The sequence below is a fragment of the Parasteatoda tepidariorum genome, chromosome 5 (genome assembly GCF_043381705.1).
Source record: "Parasteatoda tepidariorum isolate YZ-2023 chromosome 5, CAS_Ptep_4.0, whole genome shotgun sequence".
NCBI lineage: Eukaryota > Metazoa > Arthropoda > Arachnida > Araneae > Theridiidae > Parasteatoda > Parasteatoda tepidariorum.
Genome location: NC_092208.1, coordinates 37,113,690 through 37,135,339, shown reverse-complemented (window position 1 = coordinate 37,135,339; position 21,650 = coordinate 37,113,690). Strand labels below are relative to the sequence as shown.

Sequence of the window (21,650 nt, the reverse complement as noted above, 5' to 3'; positions counted from 1 at the left end):
TAATTTTCTTGATAAAGTTGGGTTATTTTAAAATTAAATAACTATATTTACAAACGAAACCAATACAAATTAATATAAATAAATTATCTAAAGCAGTAAAATCAATTTCAAAGATTATTTAGACATAAAATATTAGATGAAAGATCTAAAAATAGAAATCCCTCCAAAGGATGTTTTTACTTTACCGTTTATAAAAACAAGAAGTTTCATTTTTCCCCCCAACAGCATTTCTTTTTAGAGAAAATTTACTTTTTTTTATTTTCGAAAGTACAAAGAACTTCTTTCTCAGAACATAAATCGACCCGAACATTTTTTACCTCGAGAAATTTATATGGTGTGTTTTTAATGTGGCAACAGCTAAGTATGCAAAGGAACTTTTGTTTTAATAGCTAGTCTGCAATCATTAAGAGAGAAAAAAGAAACTTCTTCGAGTAATTAAACTCTCAAAACCAAGTTTTATAGGGTAATAAAGCTTATCATAAAAACAGTATCATGAATTGTTTTACTATACAGTTTATACTCCCGTAATGTTAAAGAACTTGTACTTAAAGTTAAAATTGTATTTTATAAAATCACTTGCTTGAAATTTAAGAATATTAACCGTTCGAGGAGCTTTGTTTCATTTTACTAACAATACAATCAATTTATTAGTAATAGATTAACTGTATTGTAAAAAATATCGCTATATTTGCTTTTATTTTGATGATTTAGATCTAGATATTATTTTATTCTGTTTCTCAGCCATTGTCCTTTTCATTTTAGCTCAGCAATTTCACTTTGGTTTGGTTTGGTTCGGTTACGTTCGTTTCGGTTTATATTCATCGATTATATTCAAAACATCCAAATAATATGGTTTAAATCTTTAAAATGCTTTAAACCATAGTATTTATTGCAAGTCTTAAAACATTTCTTTTATATAGATTTTAATGCGGTTTTAGTTTTGATGATTATTTATTTCCCGTGTTTTGGTTTTGAAAACCAAGTATAGTCTCAGCTAGTACACTCTTGGAAAATTCGATCCAACGATAAACCATAATATGCGTACTTCCAAGCATAATATGGTGCAAATTTCCTACAACATTAAAGAGGCGTTAAATTTACCCATATTTATGTTTAATTTGATCTATACTGTCTCATAGTTGAATTTAAGAAGTACGATAGTATGTCTCATCTTATCCAACTGTTAAAAAAAAAGATGTCTAAAAATTGAGCAAAAATTTATCAAAATATCTGCGAAACAAATAATAGTCAAATTTAAAAACACCATGTGAAACAACACATACTCATTTTTAAGTAAACTCCTTAGTCTTAAAAGTGATATGGCATAAGAAATGTGTAAAAGTATATATTCGTTAATGTAAGTGTTCTTAAATGTTCGTTAGATGCCGGCAATCGAATTTTAACTATACCACTTTTTTTTTTAAATAATCGAATTCTCAGGAACTATTTGACCGATTCCGCTTAAAGTTTTGCATTTTGCCATGTATAATTACATACTTTAAAGTGATGTAACAAAATTTCATACCTTACAATTCAAAAGTCTTTCAACTATTACTAAATAAAATAATAAAAAATAATAAATATTTTTTGCAAGGATCTTTTGATGAAAAAATTTTATAAATGTGTACAAAAAATATTTAATTCGCTTAGTAAGTTCTCGAGATAAGACGAAATACTCAAAAACTAAAATTAACATTAAACGGTCCAAACTGTGGGTCGCTCACCTGCTTACGCTATGGGGACCATATTAGCAAATTGCGGAAACTCCTTATATTTTGAGGGACAGAAATCTGAATCAGTTGGAAAAAGTGCATGTTTATTTAGAGAAAATAAGTTTTTTTGTGTCTGTTTTCGTAACTTAAAATATCGTCTACTCTAATTAATTAGCATATTTGAGGTTTTCACCTCGAATCATTAAGATTGAGTCATAGAACGTAAAGATCCGATCATTAGATCAAGAGTTATTCAGAGAGGTCTGTCTTTTTTGGTGCACTGTACAGTCCATGGAGAGTCTTGAAACTTTATATCTGAATCCGTTGAAAAAAATCTATGTTAATTCAGAGAAAGTACGTTTTTGTGTCTGATTTCGTTACTTAAAATATCGTCTGTTCTAATTAATTAGCATATTTGAGGTTACTACCTCAAACCATTAAGATTGAGTCATAGAACGTGAAGATCCGATCATTAGATCAAAAGTTATTCAGAGTGGTATGTCTTTTTTGGCGCACTGTATAGTCCATGGAGAGTCTTGAAGCTTTATAAAGTGTCCACAGCAATGACACACTAATTTTCAAGTTCAACTGTGCAATTTAGAAAATATGGTCCCAATTACCTGGTCAAGAAATCAATAATTTTAATTTCATTTCTTGCTCATCTTGTTGTATCTCAGAAACTTTAAAGCCATTATAAAGTATGTCATTATGTGTCATAGCTGTGACGTCTATATAACGCTTGAGTATATAACCTTGAGTATATAAGATCGCACAATTTGATCTGTTAAGATTATTAATTGACAATTTTCCAAAATAAAAGCTTTTATAGCATTTTTCATTAGCAAAAATATAACTATTGTTTGTTTTTTAATAAGAAAGATATTACAAAAAAGAAATTTGATTAATTTGAAAAATACATTTTATTGATCACAACAAACTTTTTAATACAATAAAATGAGTTATTTACAGTGACTGATATGTATCACTTTCAAAACTGACATTCAAGACATTGTGTATAAAAATAGACAGTAATATTTTAACTAAAGAAATGAAAGAAATATAGCCACTCAAGTTAGTTAGATAGTAAATGGAAAGAAAGTTTAAAAAACTGCAAATTTTTACTTAAAGAGGAACACGAATATATTATTTATAATAACAATAATTAGCATTATTTGATCATTTTTGTGTTGTTCTATTTCACTTAATTTGTTTCTAAATAATTTCAAAAATTGCTTTTTGCAGTTAAGAGACACAAGTCACACTTAATGAATCATTTTTGCTTATTTAGATATTTAAATTGTTATAAACAGATATTAATAATTGTTATGAACAAAAACCAATGATAACGTCTTACAATTCAGTTTATTCAATAAAGAAGCTTGCTTAAATAAATTTCACGTTATAATGTAATTAGTTTCAATGTGAACATTTGCGTGTTTATCAAATATTGTTTTTAAATTAAATGAATAATGTAAATATTTTATTAATATAAAAATAAGATAATTATGATTAACTTTAAGATTTAAGAGTTTCATAAGCAGTTTTAAGTTACTTTTCTGCCAGGAAACTTATACATGACTTATTTGAAAATGGTAGAAACCGCTAAAATATTTTAAAAAATGCATATATGAATCGGGCATGCTAATTTGTTTGTTTAAAGAGCAATAAATTAATTGTATGCACTTTTTTTAATTTTTCAACTGAGTGGAAAAATAAATGAATTACTAAAGACAAATTTTATTTCTTTATGTATAAATGCACGTAACATAACTGATAGTCATTTTGAAAATTGAGAGTTCATTTTTTCCGTTTAACTTTGTGTACTTAATTTTATTTCATCTTTATTTAAGTAGTTATTTATTCATTCATTTGCTTATTTATATATTATATCAATTTTTCAAGTTTGAAACAGACCTTTTTCTGTTAAATTTAATATAATATTTTTTTTGCTTGCTCTCATATTGATATAGAAGTTGTGTTACTAATTTCTGTTGAACGAAAAAAAAAACTTAGAGGCAGTAAACAAATGCTTAATGAAAATTATTCATTCCCTTTTTCTGTTGCATTATTTTAAAAATAATAGTTAAATTAAGCTGTTTCTATTTCCAATATTTAAAAATTAAAGCACTCCAAATATAAGAAGACAGCTCAAAATTTATAAATGCATAATGAATTTCTTCTTTTTTTCTCAGTTGTCTCCATTTAACGTTTTTAAAATAAAATAAAAAGTACTGATACAATTAACAAACTCAAAAAGTCTGGGATCAAAACATGAGGTGACACTGATGACAATTCATACGGCGCACCTAGAAAGAGACAATGATTTTGAGCATAATTCGCAACATCTAAATCATTATGAAAATTTATAAAGCTATGAGTAAAAAAATGGTTATCATAATTTATTTTAATACACACGTAATAAACTAAATAAAAATATTACATGGCTGCCAATAAGCATCCACATAAACTATTTTAAGAAATTACATTTGCAAGCATATTAATTTAATTCATGGTAAATTTTCGGACATTTTCCAACATTAAAAATAAAATGTTTTGGTTTTTTTTAAACAATGGCATAGTGCCAAACATTTCTATTGAAGAAATAATGATTAGTAATAATTATAAAAAAAATAATCTAAGAATGAATTAAAGCAGAGTTAAGCAATGGATTTAAGAAAATGAGGTTTCCATCCAGGTATAGAATTTTTCTGCAAAATTTGGCCCTTTACCATATTTTTTTTTAAAAATATAAATGCTTTATCAAATACAAAGTGGCTGTTTTAGAGTTGCCGGTAATCTCATCAAATCATAATCTGATTATAATCCGTAGACAATCTGCAACTTAAAATTGGCGGAAATTGTTTACAAAACGAAAAAAAAACTCATTTGTTAATTCAAATTTGTTAATTCATTAATTGATTCAAATATGTCACAGGGATACAGAAATGTTTGAAAACTGTCTTAGACTTATAAAATCTATACAAAACATATGTAACTGGTTCTAAAATAGAAAAAAAAGCATATTTCATATTTATCAGGAGCAAAATGTGTTAATATTTTCAATAAGCTGTTATTTCTCAAAACTGAAATCTGAAGTACCATTTTACTAAATTCAAATTTATTTCCGACCCTAAAATACTCACCCTTAACCTAATGACCCTAGCATGAAAATTAGTTCAATATTATTAGCAAAGTTTTCCAACATGTGATTAAAATTATGCGCAAGAAATCATGTTAAAATTTTATAGTAATTGAATTTATACTAGTGACATTTTTTATTCAACAATTCGAAACCAAGTAACCAGAGTATTCCGAACTTAATATTTTCTTTTCTACTAAATTTTCTTCATTTCCTTAAATCTTATTTTAAGAATTTGATTTTTTTTTAATCATCAACTTTCATTAATCATATTTTCGCAGATTTGCAAAAGTTTTTTATTTGGAAACTTTAGTGTCGGTAGTTGAGTAAGTTTTGGAATTAATTTTTTTTTGTTCTACTCTCCGTAATTTTTCGGATTATATTTTTAAAAAAATATATGGTAAAATATGATTTGCAGAATCAGTGTTAATCTGTAATACGCACTACTACAATGCACAGTTAGCTAAGAGGAAATGGATAATTTTTTTCGTACATTTTCCAGTTTTTTGGAGGATTTCGCCATTAGGTAACATAAATACATGATCCATGGTTAAAATAGTGCATTTTTTTCCTACCAACCAGAACCTGATCTTTTACAGTGTAGACTATTTTCAGTATTCAAATTTTCAATTCTAAAATTTTAAGAAGTGCTATGAGCCATTTAAATAGAAATGATATTATTACTCAAGTAATTTACAAAAAAGGGGAAAAATCTTAATAATTATTTATATATTGAAAAATATTACTTACCTATCCGTAGCCCTTGAATTCCTAAAAAAGAAAAAAATATATTAAAAGTGGCTGTTGAAAAAACTCATTTCTTCTTACTTAGAATTAGAACATATATTGTACTATGTTAAAAATATATAATATCGCAAACAAGCATAACTTGAAAAAAAAAACATTAAAATAATAAAGTTTTTTCTTTTCTGAGGGCTGCTGGACGAAAGCCTCTTGAAAAAAGAAACATAAAGAAAATAAAAAAAATTATTAAAATCTTTCTTTTGAGACGAAATTGACTTATTATTAATGAATGTAAAATAGATATGCATAGTAAAGTTGTGGTAAATTATAAAACCCACTATTCTTAATATGAATAGACGTAATTATCTATAGACAGAATAAGGAAATAAAAAGCATAAAAAGGATTACTACCTTCGGCGAAAACACGAATTACCTTTTATCTAACCATGGGATTTTCTTTCCCTAATTACAAACTTTATGGACATGTACCCATTATGTAGGATCAAATGAGACCAAAATAAAACATTCACTTCTATTTGTTTCTACTTCAACTAGGATTAAATAAAATAAAAAAAAGAAATGATTGCAAATAATGTCTTTCATATGTTTAACTGTTTTTAGATAAAAATTGAAAAATAAATTTAAAAAATAAATAAACACCATTTTTAACTTCAAGGAATAGGCAATATTGCTTTTTCAAGAGATGGATTGCTTTCCAACTTTTACAGTAATTTTAAATAGATAATTTCTTAATAGATAATTGGATAAATCATTTGAAATAGATAATTTTCACTGCAAATTGATTTTTATATTTTTTTACGAAACCAATGAACTCAAATTTATATTTTATACATACTTAGTAAATTAAATAATGTTAAATAGAACGAAGTATGCAAAAAGTTTTAAAGTCCATGAAAACGAAATATTGGGGTGTCAACGCTATGCTTCATACACCCTTTCAGCCTGTCATGAGATTGATAAATTAGCCCTTTTGACGCAGCTGCGAGGAACTAAGTTGCTTCATAAGATGTTCATAACATACACATTACTATAATATCATTAGGCAGTCGCTCTTTTGTTATACTTTTGATGGTGAAAAATAAGAATATGGTTTCTGAATTCTTATCACACGACTCAGCTTCCAGCTGTCGAAGAACTTATCTTTTTCATAGGTTTGTGGGACCTAGCTGGAGTGAAGAAAATTCTAATTGTTTAACCATATTATGTGAAAACAGCCAATAAGCGATTTTTCTCTCAGTTAACAGTTCGAATACGATTTTTTTTATTATTATTCGACTGCTTTGATTAAATGTTGTAAAAATACATTCAAATGAATTTCTATATAAGAATTTCTTCCGAGAAATATTTAACAAAGTAGCTATTTTTTTAAGTTTACTTGAGTTAACTTATATAACTTGAAATTCATGAAATTGAACTAATTTATTGCATGCAACGCAAATTAGGGTTAGTTCCATCAAAATTTAATTAAGGAAGACAAATTTCTCCCAATATTTAATTCAGGAGTTTTCTTGACTTCTGGATTGGGTTCAAAATTATAAGGCTGTGGAATGGAATATTAGTAGTCGTAAACTTAAAACTGGGATTCGGAGGGCTGTTCGACGACGGTTATGAATTAAAATAATTGTATACTTTTGATATGTAGAGAGAACTACTGAAGCAAATCCAAAATTAATTCACTACCGGAAAATAATTGCGAATTATTGTGATAAATTGTAACGAATCATCCACTTAGACCAAATTATTTCATTATAATCAATAATGCCCAGTTATTGTTAAAAATAATCAAACAATAACATATGTCTTTTACCTTTGAAACAGGTGGCATTTCAAGAAATTGCTGCACAATGTGCACATACGTAACTATTTTTCCGTCATAAAAATATCATGTTCAATTTCTCTACAGAAAAGCATTTTCCCTACTATTCCCTACAGAAAGTTTCTAAACAGTTTTGGTCAGTATAATCGGAAAGATTTGTTTTACTTTAAGATATCGCAGGACCAGAAAACATGTAAAAGACTGGAGTAGAAAATACCAGGTAAATGGGTAAATTCGTAAAGGCCCAACCCCTGAAGATATGTCTATTATGAACAAAATGTTTTTCTTTTGTTTTTTATTTTTTACGTGTACTGAAATTCGATAATTCTATTCTCAAAAAATCCTGTTCTAATCGTGTCCCGTTGCTGCATTTTATTTGCCGATTTGTTCAGATATGGTTGGATAAAGACTCATTTTCATAATAAATTTCATTTTTCTTTTGTTAATATTATAATAAAAAACACTATTTCACTTTTAAATTAAGAAAAAAATATTGGTATTTATTAATTGAGTAAAAGTAAAAGAGCAAAAAAAGTAATAAATTATATTAACTTTATTTTTTAAACGATAAAAGGATACATCAACTATAGCACTTGTTGATACAATCTACTGAATCCCACGTAAACTATAAATTTACATAATTTAGAGTTTACGTTACAAACAATGCATATATTTTTTTATAAATAAATACTTTAGTTTTTACAAAAAAAAAAGAAAAAAAAAGCAGTTTTATCTGTACTGCTGTTCACCATACCTTTTCCTATACAACCTTTATTTCTCATTATACATTTGATAATTTCGTCTCTAATTTTAGTTTTACTTCCAGTTTCAATTTAAACTTTAGGATAATTCTTATTGGATCTTCTCGGCAAGCTATATACTGATTTACTTTTTGAATATTTTCTTGTTGTATCTCTGAACACTATTCAGAAATTTTGGGAAATAAACATAAAAATTTCCAATTTTAAATCTCCAAAATCTCCAATTTTTTTTCTTCAAATTATTCAAATTTTATCTTCATCTAAAGACTCCGATAAAAGAAATAGAGATGGAAGTAATATGAATTTGTTAATAATTACACAAAAAAAGATTTTTTGTTTTGCCTTTTTTATTACTTTGACAGTCAGTTAACTCATCAATATTACTTTAGCGGCTTTTTTTTTCATTGAAATTTCACAATTCTGTAACAAAAATCATTTAGGTGGGTAATAGACACGTCTCTACTCTCTTACTATTAATGAATAAAAATATAAGTTCAAAAAATCAAAAATAAATACCTATTTATTTTTGTTTTTTATTTATTTTTTTTCTACTCGTACTTAAATCAAATTTTTCTCCACTTTCTTCTACTTGCACATTTTCAAAAGGCTAATCTCATATTTGTTCACGCAATCTTTTCTAAATAGTTTATTTAATAAGAATTCCTTGCGTGAAATGTGGAAAAAATATAAATACAAATATGTGAATATCTTAATAACACTCCATATTGATTTCAGTTCTTTTATAAATATTTTTCCTTCATTTGGTATCTAAGCAACAGTAATCTAATAAGATTAATACTCTACTAATTAGATTTTGAGAAAGACATAAAAAATATTAACTAAATAATAGCCATAATAAGAGAAGTGATTCAGACGTTTTGTTCAGCACGTAAAGCACAAAATTAATTAATTTTTTTTTTTAAATATGTACTTATGCTTAAAATAATATCAATGGTTTCTGAATAATTTGTCCCAAGCTATTCGAAACTAAAAAGACTGAACAATGATATATGCCTAGAATGTCTGAATTGGCCAGTCAGGCTCTTTCCAGATTGTTTGAATATAGATTAATAAAGCATCTAAAATCTTAAAATTTACTTATAATTATTAATACAAAATATATAAGAGGCTCGGTCATCAGAATTCTGAGGAATTGTATTCAATTTGACTAAAGAAAATATTTGATTAAACACAACATTGACTTCCAAATAATACATATTCATTAGTTTCTTTGATTATTTAGTTTCTCTTTCTCTATATATATATTATGGGGACTGGAAAGTAATGTCGTTTCGGCGCACTAAATATTCGTTAGTCTTAAAAACCAGTTCATTTTTTTCGATCCATTTCGATTCATTTTCTATCCGGCATTGAATGGTTGTCGCTACCTAGGGAGAATACATTATTAATTAAAAATAAAATCTTGATAACAAATATCAAATGCACAGAAACAAAATTACTTTCCGATCCCCCCGATATAATAATTGACATGCTGAAATGCTCTTGTTATTTTAATGAAACTGGGATACTTCATAATTACTAAACTGTACCTTATACGCAAATCAACCAAGGGTTATGGGGTATTACCAAAATATCTTTACGTCAACTCTGACACCTCTCGTCATTCTAGATGTAATGTTCTATAAATACATTCTTATAAGGCTAACACATTGAAATTTGATCAGGTTATGAAAAGTCAAAACATTCAATACTTTCAGTAAGTTATTTTTTTAAACCATTGAGCAATTAAAAGTGATAGGGACCAAAATGGCTCCGGCCGTCCATCTAGTTAATCATTCTGTTATATATTCGAAAATTAAATACATTTTACTTTTTACCAAAAAATACGATGTGTCATTCTGAATAATTGATGACAGTGCTCAATACATTTAAAAAAAATTTTGATGCAACTACATAAATAGGTTTCGAATAAGGCAAAAGTAACATCTTACCAGGGTAGTAGGCAATCCTTTTTGACTGTGCATAGTTTGTTCCAGGAAGTTCTAATTTACATTCAAATACTGTGGCACTCTTCGAAGATATCTCGGTAGCTTTAAACGTCCTTTGTAAAAGAACATTGTAGGAACCAGGTTGTTCCTGTGGTTCCTTTAAAGTCAGATATTCCACATCGGGCACAATTTTGGGCGCACTTCCACTAGATGAACTAATATAGAGTTTCAGCAAAGGAAACGGAAACACCCCGAAGACTTCGCAGGAAACGTTGACAGTGTCGGATAGAGATTCCGAATATTTGAGCTCAAACTCGTGTGCCGGCACTGAAATGATAAATCATTGTGTTCCTTAGTTAAATTTCTTTTCAAATCATTTGTATGCATTCTTAAAATCATTTGAAAAATTCAACCTTATAATTAGATACAGTTTACATAGAGAATTACGAATGAGTTTTGAGTTTTAGTTTAGAGATGACAGTGTTTGTGTTTTGCTCATTTAAATATGTATGAAATTAATATTGATAATAAAATTTCCAGTGTGTCATCATACTATTTAATATACCATAATTTAACTAGAAATTTCCACTCACCAAAAGAAAGATTAAGTATATATATATATATATATATNTAAATAAATATATATATATATATATATATTGATGTTTCTATTGCTATATGCCAATGCCATGAGTCTGCTTGGAAAATCAAGCGAATTTTAAAACAGAGGTTGCGTTTCTTGTTTTTTAGGTCAGCTACACACACACGTCACAGCCCGTTTTAAAGGGGGCGGACCATTCATGCATCCATTCATTCATCCGCATATCGTAATTTTGACCTGAATCAAAGAACTATCAATCTTCAATTTAGTACCCGCAGATGTGTTGATTTGTCACGGAAACTTGGATGACTTTTTGATCTCAACAGATTTAACGTGCATCAGTCATCATCTAATACACGGGATATATATATAGTAACATTTTGCGTGTGATATTCAGAATTTACCACAATTTTCTCATTGCTTCATTTTATTTCATTTTAACCTCAATTTTACTTTATTAGTTCTTGTTAATTTTTTGATGTCAACATTTTTGCTTTATCAATATTAGAAACAAGTGCTTTGGCACACTTTTTAAAGTACGCAATCGTCGACGTCATTACCATACCTATCCTGAAATTATTTACGTAGATTTTGCGTTTAATAACCTAACATAGAATACAAAAAATATATAATTCATAAAAATATGCGATAAAACTAATTTTTGATCGATCAGAGTTGTAAGTTGGCCAATCACTCATATTATAAAATATTTAATAAGTCCTAAGGAAAATTCCTTTTTTCAGATGTAGTGTGCAAGTTAGTGTTCCTGAGGAGTTTTAATATAGACAGTTAAGTCTTTGAACATGCACCAATCGTCTGGCGGATCGGTTCAGAGTTTCGGGGCACAGCACATACATACATATCAACATTGTGATTTCTTATATAGATAAACTACTTAATTGATGAAAATGTTCTTTATCGTGATTGTCCTATGAGGACAATAAAATGCACTTATGTTTTTTCCACGCAAAATAGAAGACTTTTTAAAAATCAAAAGTACAGCATTAATTTTTTTTAACTATTTTTACTTCCACAGAGCTTTTTTTTAAATTTAAATTCAGTTTTCAGTTTTATTAAACTTTAAGTTGCAGAAGTACTTTTTTTCCAAAACCCACCCTATTGACACTGGTCATTGAGATATCAGCAGGACAGATATGTTGACCACTCTTTCAGGGGTACCATATTGGGCACATCAACAATGTTCTTACAGTAATGAAATGTAGTGCGGAGAAGGAAAGAACATCCATGCCTTGATAGGAATTCGAACCCAGGACCTTACTGATGTGAGGTCAGTTTCCTGGGAAGTACACGGCCCGGTAAACTTGCTAAAGTATAATATTATCTACTTTATGTTCAGTTTTAAGCTTAAAATCACAGGTAAATAAAACATTTTTGCAACTGTTTATTTCAATCTAAAAGCATTATTTTTCGTTAGATTGTTGAGTAGAAATATAACTTTCCTTAGTAAACATTTAAAGTTTTTTGATAAATTACTTTACGAAAATAAAAATACTTGAACGTTTACTTTATAGACTGAGAGCTTATGTTTCAAAATGCCAGTTATTTTTATATGTATTGTGATATGTATAGATAATATATTTCTGTAAACATAACGATTGCTGTTCTTTCAATGAATTGACTGAAAATCATTCTGATACAAAACTTAAAAGATTTATTTCAATTGGTGGCACGCAAAGTATAAAAAGTAATATATTACATAGTTAAGGATTTTATAAAATATAATAAAAGTCAGTTTTTGCAAAATCTTCACTTTAAATTAACCATTTTTGTAACTCAGTAATCAATTTAGTGTAAATCGCATCTAGATAATATAGGTCGAACTAATTATCCGGCTTTGAAGTAAAATGCACTCATTTTTGATACTCGTCTTTTTAAAGATAATTTCATACAATATATAATTTATAATAGTTATTTAAAATTTTTTGTTAATTAATAGTAAAAACCTCTTAATAAAAGCCATATAATTAATTCTCTTTCACTACATAGTTTTAAATTTCACAATTGCAAGTCTGGACTAAATCAGTTAAATATTTTTGGAAAATAAATATTAGAAACTATTTGTTTTGACTTTGGAAAATATTTAGCGCATTTCTCTTATTTTTTAGGTTAGGTACAACTTAATTAAGAAAATTTAAGCTTTTTTTAACATTTTAAATAACTTTAGAGTCATAAAAATTTCCGATTTGTATTATATTAGCTCTTTAACAATTTTCTAGCATATAGACAAAGTCACTGATAGCAAGAATACCATTGATAAGTTTAAATTTTTTTGACGAATCACTTGACTTAACTGTCTCCAAAATTGCGATTACTCACTCTCAATATGTTGAGGGATCAACACACGGTAGAAAAGGATCAAAAAGGAAATGATTATTCAGTGTAGAGGATTTTTTGTTATTATTGAAACGGTAAGTTGAATTAAGTCAATAAGCACTCTTTACATAAGCCATTCATTATGCAAAGACCATTCATTATGCAAAAACAAATTATTCAGAAAACAACGATTAGTTTTATTTTTTAGAAAGGTTTTTCATTTTCACTTAATTTCTCTAATGGATTTGATTAAATTGAAAAGAATTAAAAGGAATCAACAGACATTTTGAAAATTCATGAAATTTTATGTGCTACAAAAAATGCCGATCTCACATTTTTTCGAGTTCTGATAAGCGTATAATGCGTTACCCATAACAGCTAATGGCATTTTTTAAATCATAATGAGCTATAAAAATCTATTTCAAGTGAAAATGCCACGTATCTAACTCCCTCACATGATAAATTCGATTAAATTTTTAAAAAATGCTTTAAACGCCAATTTAAACACATCTCTCGAGTAAAAGTACTGAAACTCATTAACTTACATGAAATATTCAGACAATATTCAAATTAATCAAAGCATAAAACGCATTTAGTACTAAATGGTATTAAAAAGTTTAGGATTAAAATGTAATTTTTTAACTGTTAAGTAATATGGTATTGGTTAAAAAAAAGCCTTTGTTTTAAAATAAATAAGTCATTCTTTTGAATGCCAATTCGTTAAAAGTACTCTAGCGTGTTGGTTGATTTTTTCAACGAAAGAAAACATTATTTCGTTTACAGTCTTTATTTGTTTTTTTCATTCCATTTCTCTTTCACAATCTTTTAGAGAGTAAAAAAAAAATTTTTATTTGTAATAATTTATTCATACAACTTGGTGCTATATTTTTTTTCAAAAAAAAATACTAATAAATTTTGTGTGTTACAACAGTCATGTTTACTTATTTGATGAAAGCGCCATCTGAATAGAAAAGGCGTTTTTTTGTGTAACTTTTTGCTTCTTTAGCGTCAAACACGAAATATATACATTTATTTTTTTCAAAAAATAATCAGAGTAATTCATTTAGTTCTTTTTTTAATTTCTTGTTTTTAATCGAAACAAAACTTATTTTTTTATTAAAATTTTACGATGCATAGAAAGCAGTTGTATTTAAAATATTAAATATTAAAGTTAGACGCATATTTTTGAGTTATTCTGATTTAACTTTTAAGCAAAAGTATACATTTGTTTAATTAGTTTACCTAAATCAGAATCATGTTTACAGTTTTGAAAAATCATATTCAGCAGAAAAAAATTAGGTTATTATCACCAGACCTAACTAGATAAACAAATACAGAACAAATCAGTTTAGCATTAAAACTGATTAGACTGACAATAAATTTATTGATTAGCACTTGAGAAACGATTAACTAAAACGTTAGATTAGTATCAACAGAAATAATCAGATACGCGCAAACATAAATAATTTGATTAGCATATTCAGAACTGATGATATCAGTAATTAACTTATTGATTAACACTTGAGAAACAATTAAATGATTACTTATGGAACTAAAAAAGAGTAACTCATTTGAAAAGCAAGTCGTTTAATATCTTCTTATTTAGATTAGCACCTTAAAAAGTAACTACAATGAATGGAACTTAAATAGTGGCAATTATTTTTTTCACTTCTGATACAAAAGCGATACATTTTACTAAACTGATCTTCGACATAGTTACCAGAATTGTTTACAGTTCATTGATAGCGATATGGAAGTCATATAGCATCTATTCTGTTTAGTTCGAATGGAGTAGAATAGAGCCTGAACACTGTTTGTAACTGATCTAAAATTAAGGCTACCAAGTATTTATTTCTTCATCTATTCCTTCTTCTTTCTTTCCTACTTCTTCAACTTCTTATTCTTCTAATTCTTCCTCTGATACATTTACAAAATTAGGTATCAAGTATATTTTATTTTATTTTTTTATAACAACCGACCCATATTTTGAGTTTACGAATACCAATGTTCAACTCTGTAGCCTTGTAATTTTGAACCCAATCCAAAAGACAAGGGAGCTCCTGTATCAAGTATTGAGTGAAATTTCCCTTCGTGGAGGACTTTTTGATGGAACTAACCCGCATTTGCATTACATGGAGAGGAAATTCATGAAAATCTCCCACGGATAGCCTGATGGGAAGGGGACTCTAACCCATATTTTATGTCAGCACTGTGGTCGGTGCGAGCCTGGTGCAGAATTTGAATCAACCAGCCATTGTCGGGATTTGAACCTCTCTCACCTGACCCAGCACATCTCTAAAAATATACGTATAAGGAGTAAGGTTTATATTACAACTCTCCCCAGTCCCAGGTATGTAATTATTCTCCTCTGATAAAAGGATAACATTTACATTCAGTGCCCTTATTTGTTATCCAGCTCGTCATTGTTTTATAACACAGCTCAGACGCATTGCGGAACGTTTGAAGTCCCTGGTGACACTTCAGAGCGCCAGTCATATTAAGTTTCGAGTAAATGGTGCTGTTACTTATTCGGAAAACATAGTAGAAACACTACATGAGATTATCAGTTCTACTTTATCATACAGTGCACATGAGTGTGAAATTAGAAAGGAGAGTCCACTGGTTTTGAGGTTAAATCTCTTTATAGCTAATGTGATGACCATTAATTCAATTGCGTTGCACGGCCTCCCTGCAGCACTGTTGCCCCTATTTAACTCACATTTTAGTATCTAAACCCATGAGTTAATTAGTAGCTGAAGAACTGATTAGATAAATAATTTAAATGAGAAATTACAGAACAGCTTAAGTTCTGAAGAACAGAATAGATTGTCACTTATAAATCAGATAAAGAATCACCTACAAACCATACGAAATTACTTAAGAAATTATCTTATTTATATACATTGATATACTACTGAACTATCGATAACAAAGTATCTTAACACTTAGAAATCTATTTACTTTATTGGTTGCAATATTACTTAGATTAGCTCAGTGAACTCAATTTAATGAATATTTTAACTAAATAACTAATACATAGATAAAATAGAAAAGCAACGTTAGTTAATGCTAACAAAACTAGTTGCATTAACGCAAGTAAAACTTATTAGACAGTCAGTTAACAACTTATTACCGAAAGGTTTGTTAGCATAATTACCATAAATCGTCATAACTTGCTCTCTTGAGTCTTGTCCGGCAAGAGATGTGACTAAGCATGTATATTTTCCGGTAAGTTCTGTCGAAGGTCTGTAAATCTTCAATGCTCTAAATCTAGAATAATCATCCATGGTATTTACGGAGTAGTTCAAGTCTAGTCTGTTCTTAAAAAACTCTGAAGTATGCTTTAGTTTTAGTTCTGGTATCCACTGATAGATAGGTTCCAAGCTATCTTCAAAGAACCACTTGACCACAAGCCTCAGGTCATTTTCATTGTAACTGTAATCGCAATCCATAACAATCGAGTCTCTGGTTCCATTTTGAATGTATCGGGGAACGACGAGTCGGCGTATTTCAACAGCTGAGGCACCTACAAAATAAAATGCATAGATAAAATAACATATGGGAACAATATTTTTTTGCATTTATACAAACACTTAAAATTGACTGTTTGATCTCAGGGGATAGAGAACTCGTCTCCCAATGAGGTGGCCCGGGTTCGACACTCACAGCAATGGCTAGTTGAATCCGCACTCGGTTCGCACTGACCATAGTGCTGGCGTAACATATCCTCAGTGGTAGACGGATCATGGGATCGAGTCCCCTTTCCGTCACGGTAACCATGAGAGGTTTTCGTCGTTTTCCTCCCCATGTGATGCAAAAGAGAGTTAGATCAAGTTTTGTTTATTTGTCTCCGTGGTGGACTTTTTGATGGAACTAAGAGTTCCCTAGACTTTTGAGTTAGGTTCTACTTTCCAAGGCCACAGAGTTGAAAATTGACAATCGTAAACGCTGAATTGGGTCGGCTGTTCAACGACGGTTATAATTTAAAATACTTGAACTTGAGCAGTGGTAGCTAAAGGCATAGAGTTCTTCCTTCCAACTAGGGGTTCAGGATTCGAATATCAGCGATGGCTAGTAAATACGAATTTCCCACCCACAGTGTTAACGCAAAATATCCTTAGTGATAGATGGATCATGGACTCCCTTGTCATCAGGGTAAGAGGGGGAAGTTTTCGTGGTTTCCTACTCCATGTAATGCAATTGTGGGTTAGTTTCCTCAAAAAGTTCACCACGAACGCAAATTTCTCCCAATGCTTAGTCCAGGAGTTCCCTTGTTCTCTGGATTTAGTTCAAAATTACAAGACTAAAGAGTTAAACAGTGGTAGTCGTAAACTCAGAATAAGGTCGACTGTTCAACGCTGGTTATAAAACATAAAATAAAATACTTGAATATGTAGTAGAACATTGATATTCGTAAACTCAGAATTGGATCAGAATTACTTGAATTTGCCGGATTTGGGTGTAGTAAATTCAAATCTGAAATCAGGTTTGCTCTTAAAGCTACAGATTCTTTAAAAAATGACATTTTAGTCTATTTTTTTCAAGCACACAAGATTAAAAACGTTATGTATAACAAGAAGTTGCGATTTTAAGGCAAGCATCTTGATCAGGAATAAAATTGCATAGGGATCCAGGATTAAAATTGCATAGAAAATGCTGTACGATAGCAGGGTAGCTTCTCTATTATGTCCCGCTTAGAAGCTCGCGAAGAAAGTGTCCGTAATAAAGAAACGACGTAAGGAAGCGACGTATGAAGACATTTCCGACATTGGTTCCAAAGCAGTTTTAATCCTGATGATGTGCTCTTATTCCTTTAGAAGTTCTTTAAAATATTATACGATATATAACGCTTTTAAACTTAAACATGTCGGCAAAAAATTGACGAAAAATTTATTTAAAAAAACATGTAGCTTAAAGAGATAAACCGATTGCAGATTTGAAATTAGAGATACAAACCTAACTGAGATCATTTAAAAAAAAATACCATGCAAACTAAAAAAAATATTCCTCAGCTTAATTTAAAAACAGTAAACTTCCACTTTATGCTACAATAATGAGCGTTGAGACTTAGAGAAATACAGAAATATCAAATAACTTGTTATTAAAGGAAGTTAGGCAGGAAAAATTAAACAATGAATAGAAGGAAAAAACTGGAAAAAGTTCAAATAAGACAAACATGGAGTATAGTAGAAGTTAACATAAGAAGCGAGAACGCAATTAATTATCTTATCTTTTTATTCAATCTTTACACTATTTTTATTTTCTCAATGAGTAGTGCTTCGTGAAAAATTTGTTCTTTTACAAAAAACAAAATCTTGAAATTTACTTCAATAATTACGACTTTCTTACTCATATTTCATAGCTGTAGGTATGGAAGAAAGATAAAAAAAAAACATATTATTGATACAATGGTGTTTTATATAATATTCTATTACAATGTTGTGAAATATTTTTTTAAATGCTTATATTAATATTATTTTCATATTAGTAAGTAGTTCTGAGTAAATGATACAACTAAAAACTTATGTGAAGTTAGACATATTTGCCAAGATCTTCTGAAAGAGTTGTAAGGAGTTGTTTCTGTTGAACTGTCCTATTGTAAATAGAAAAAACGTTACACAATTTTTAAACACAGTTTTAAACTATATTTTCATAATGATTTTTGAAAATGATTTTGTTCACGCTAGAAACTTAAAGTTAACTTATTCTGCATTAAAATACTGGAACACAAACATATTAATTAAAATGTGTAGGACTAAATAACATAAAAAAAACATATATGTGTGTTAATATTTATTTGCTAACGAAACGAAATATTTCATAGAAAATGAAAACGTGTCCATTTTTATGACTTCAAGTAATTAATTCTGTAGATTCAAAAAACACACGAGATATAAAAGCAAGGGTACACATTAAAATTGAGCTGATAATACTTCTTGAACGATGTGTAAATGCAGGTATAGTACAGTTATCATTTTTATTATAAATCATGAGTAAAATTATGAAGCTGATTAGCGGAGTATTTTAAAAACATTTCCTAATCTACAAATGAAGGAAGCATCCTAAAACATATTTTTAATTGCTAATTGGTGAAACCGATCATTTTATCAACAATTATTTTTGATAATTAACTATCCACAATAGTTTATTTCATCTCTTACTTTATAAAAATAAAGAAATAAAGCGTAAATCCATGCAAAAAGAAAAGTACTTTTAAATATCATCTTGTTTATTTTGACATTTGTTTTAAAACCAATCCCTTTATTACTTGGCAGTGAATAGTTTCTTGATTTAAGGAACTTTTCTTATTGATTCGCATCTATCATTGCTCGAAAAGTTTTCTTATTTCATTCATTGCGATAAAATCTATCTCTTTTTTTCGCAGACTGGTAAAAAAGAGCATTTATTTAGTTCGTATTCAATTTCAATGATTTATGACTTGATGTTTTCATCTGACATAAGCTTATGCTTTTAAATATTTTTTTTCGGGATAAAATAATCAATAAAAAGAGAGACGTTTCGTTCTGAGTGTACATTATTTTCAGTTTCTTTTTCTTTCGATTACGTCTCAATATGAGGAATGAAATATTATGTTTCATTTGCATAAGTCTTACATTATTTTTTTATGGTGTAATGGAAAAGTGTTTTTTTTTACTTTTAGAGAAGCAAAAAACTATAATATATTTTCTTTATATCGTATATAAAAGAGCATTATTTTCAAAATGAGTCTTACTATTTGGAATCATTACACTTAATTTTTTTTATATTCTAAAGGGATTAAGGCTCTTACTATTATTATAATCTATATCTATACACTGCAAAATATAATAAAATTGGACTTCAGCAGCGTAAGTTTTTCTTCGCTATAATACTGAAATAAAAATAATGAAAAATACATCAAATTGTATCATTTTATGAGTGCATTCGCTTTAAAATAAGAAAATAATTTTTTTGCAAATGCTTACACATTTTCAAGCTACGCATTTATCAATCATTGAGATATGTTTCGATCCATCTGTCATATTCAAAGTGCTATTTTTTCCATATTTATTTAAAATTTACTATTAATATCTTTTGTGCTAGTTTTAGTTCAAATTCTCTTCATTAGTGGTTAGGGGCCGTTCAAAAAGTACGTACATCCCGAAGGGGGGGAGGGGATTTGCTATTTTGTACGGTTTTGTATGATGGGGAGGGGAGGAGGTATTATACAAGTACGTACATAAAGTTGGGTGTTATTGTTTAAATAATTTAAATTAATAAATTATATTAAATAAATATTTAATTTTATTTAAAACATAATTATTTTAATTTTTATGAAAAAGGGGGGTAGACTAATAAAATGTACGTACTCTGAGGGGGAGAGTAATACCTTGTGTACGGTTATGTACGATGGGGGGAGGGGGTTTAAATTTCTCCATTTTTGTGTACGTACCTTTTGAACGGCCCCTTAGTAGGATGTAGTTTTGTTGCAGAATTTAAGTATTATAGCCGTTTCAGATACAGTTTAATTTGGATATTATGTAGAGATATATATCCCAGAAAAATGAATAGAATCGTTTAGGAAAAAATTATTATGTGAATATCAAAATGAACATGGCCACATTCCAAAATTATAAAATTAAGAAAAGAAAGTATATTAATGGGATAAAGAGAATCATTCTTGTTATCTCATCAAGAGTTTCTGCAAAGATATCAATTCAACGGTTAGGACTGAGAAGCCAAAGCCCCTAATCTGTTAGAGAAAAATTCAAAATTAAAAGTAAGTAAAGTGATTCCCAACGACAAGTTAGGAGCATGGGAAGAGATCAACTGTTGGTGATTCATCGAAAGATAACGTAGCCAAAAATAAAGCCAAACCCCCATGATCCATATTAAAAAGTAAGTGAATTGTTTCTCGATGAATAGTTAGGACCATAGTAATAGATCCACGGTTGGCGATTTTTTGAAAGATAACATAGCCAAAAATAAAGCCAAACCTCCATAATCAATATTAAATTTGAAAATAATTTGGCGAAAGCGAATCCCCAAAAAGACTGTGAGAATTAGTATAACCATGTGACTGAAACATTTTTGTGTTAAGAAAACAAGAATAAAGCGTTAAATATATATTTTGATGTTCGATTTAGTCACGACAGTGAATCAATGAGTTTTACATTTGAATTGAAGTAAAAAGTTAGCCGTTACGTTGATTGCTAAGAAAAGAATAAAATATTTAGATTAGTATTTTTATAAAATGTAATACAAATTAAATAATTGGTTTAATTTTATTAAAACTCGATTAAAAAAGATTAAAAAGATAAGTTTAAGAAATTTTAAAAGTTGGGAAATATGAAATGCCTATTGTGGCGTCACAGTATCATTCACTTATAAATGTCACCAATCAAGATTTAATGTATTTTATAAATGTTTTAATCTGCAAAAATGTATTACAATTTCTAAATGATTTCAGAAATTTTTTGAGCACAAAGAAATTCATCACAATTCTATATGATTTTTGAGTGTTTTTAGTCCACAAAAATATTCCATAATTTCAGAAATGTTTTTAATCCGCAGAAATATGCAGTAATTTCTTG

The 21,650-nt window shown here is 28.6% G+C and overlaps 1 protein-coding gene across 1 annotated transcript; it reads right to left on the bottom strand.

The window, feature by feature from the left end:
• Positions 1–2,608: 2,608 nt before the first annotated feature.
• Positions 2,609–16,603, bottom strand: LOC107456674 (uncharacterized; the record flags this gene model as incomplete). The annotated part of the gene is given in 4 exon segments (XM_016074606.3): positions 2,609–4,018; positions 5,602–5,622; positions 10,146–10,469; positions 16,235–16,603. Coding segments are annotated over 4 exon segments (809 nt in total), but the record flags the coding sequence as incomplete, so codon positions are not given.
• Positions 16,604–21,650: the final 5,047 nt, after the last annotated feature.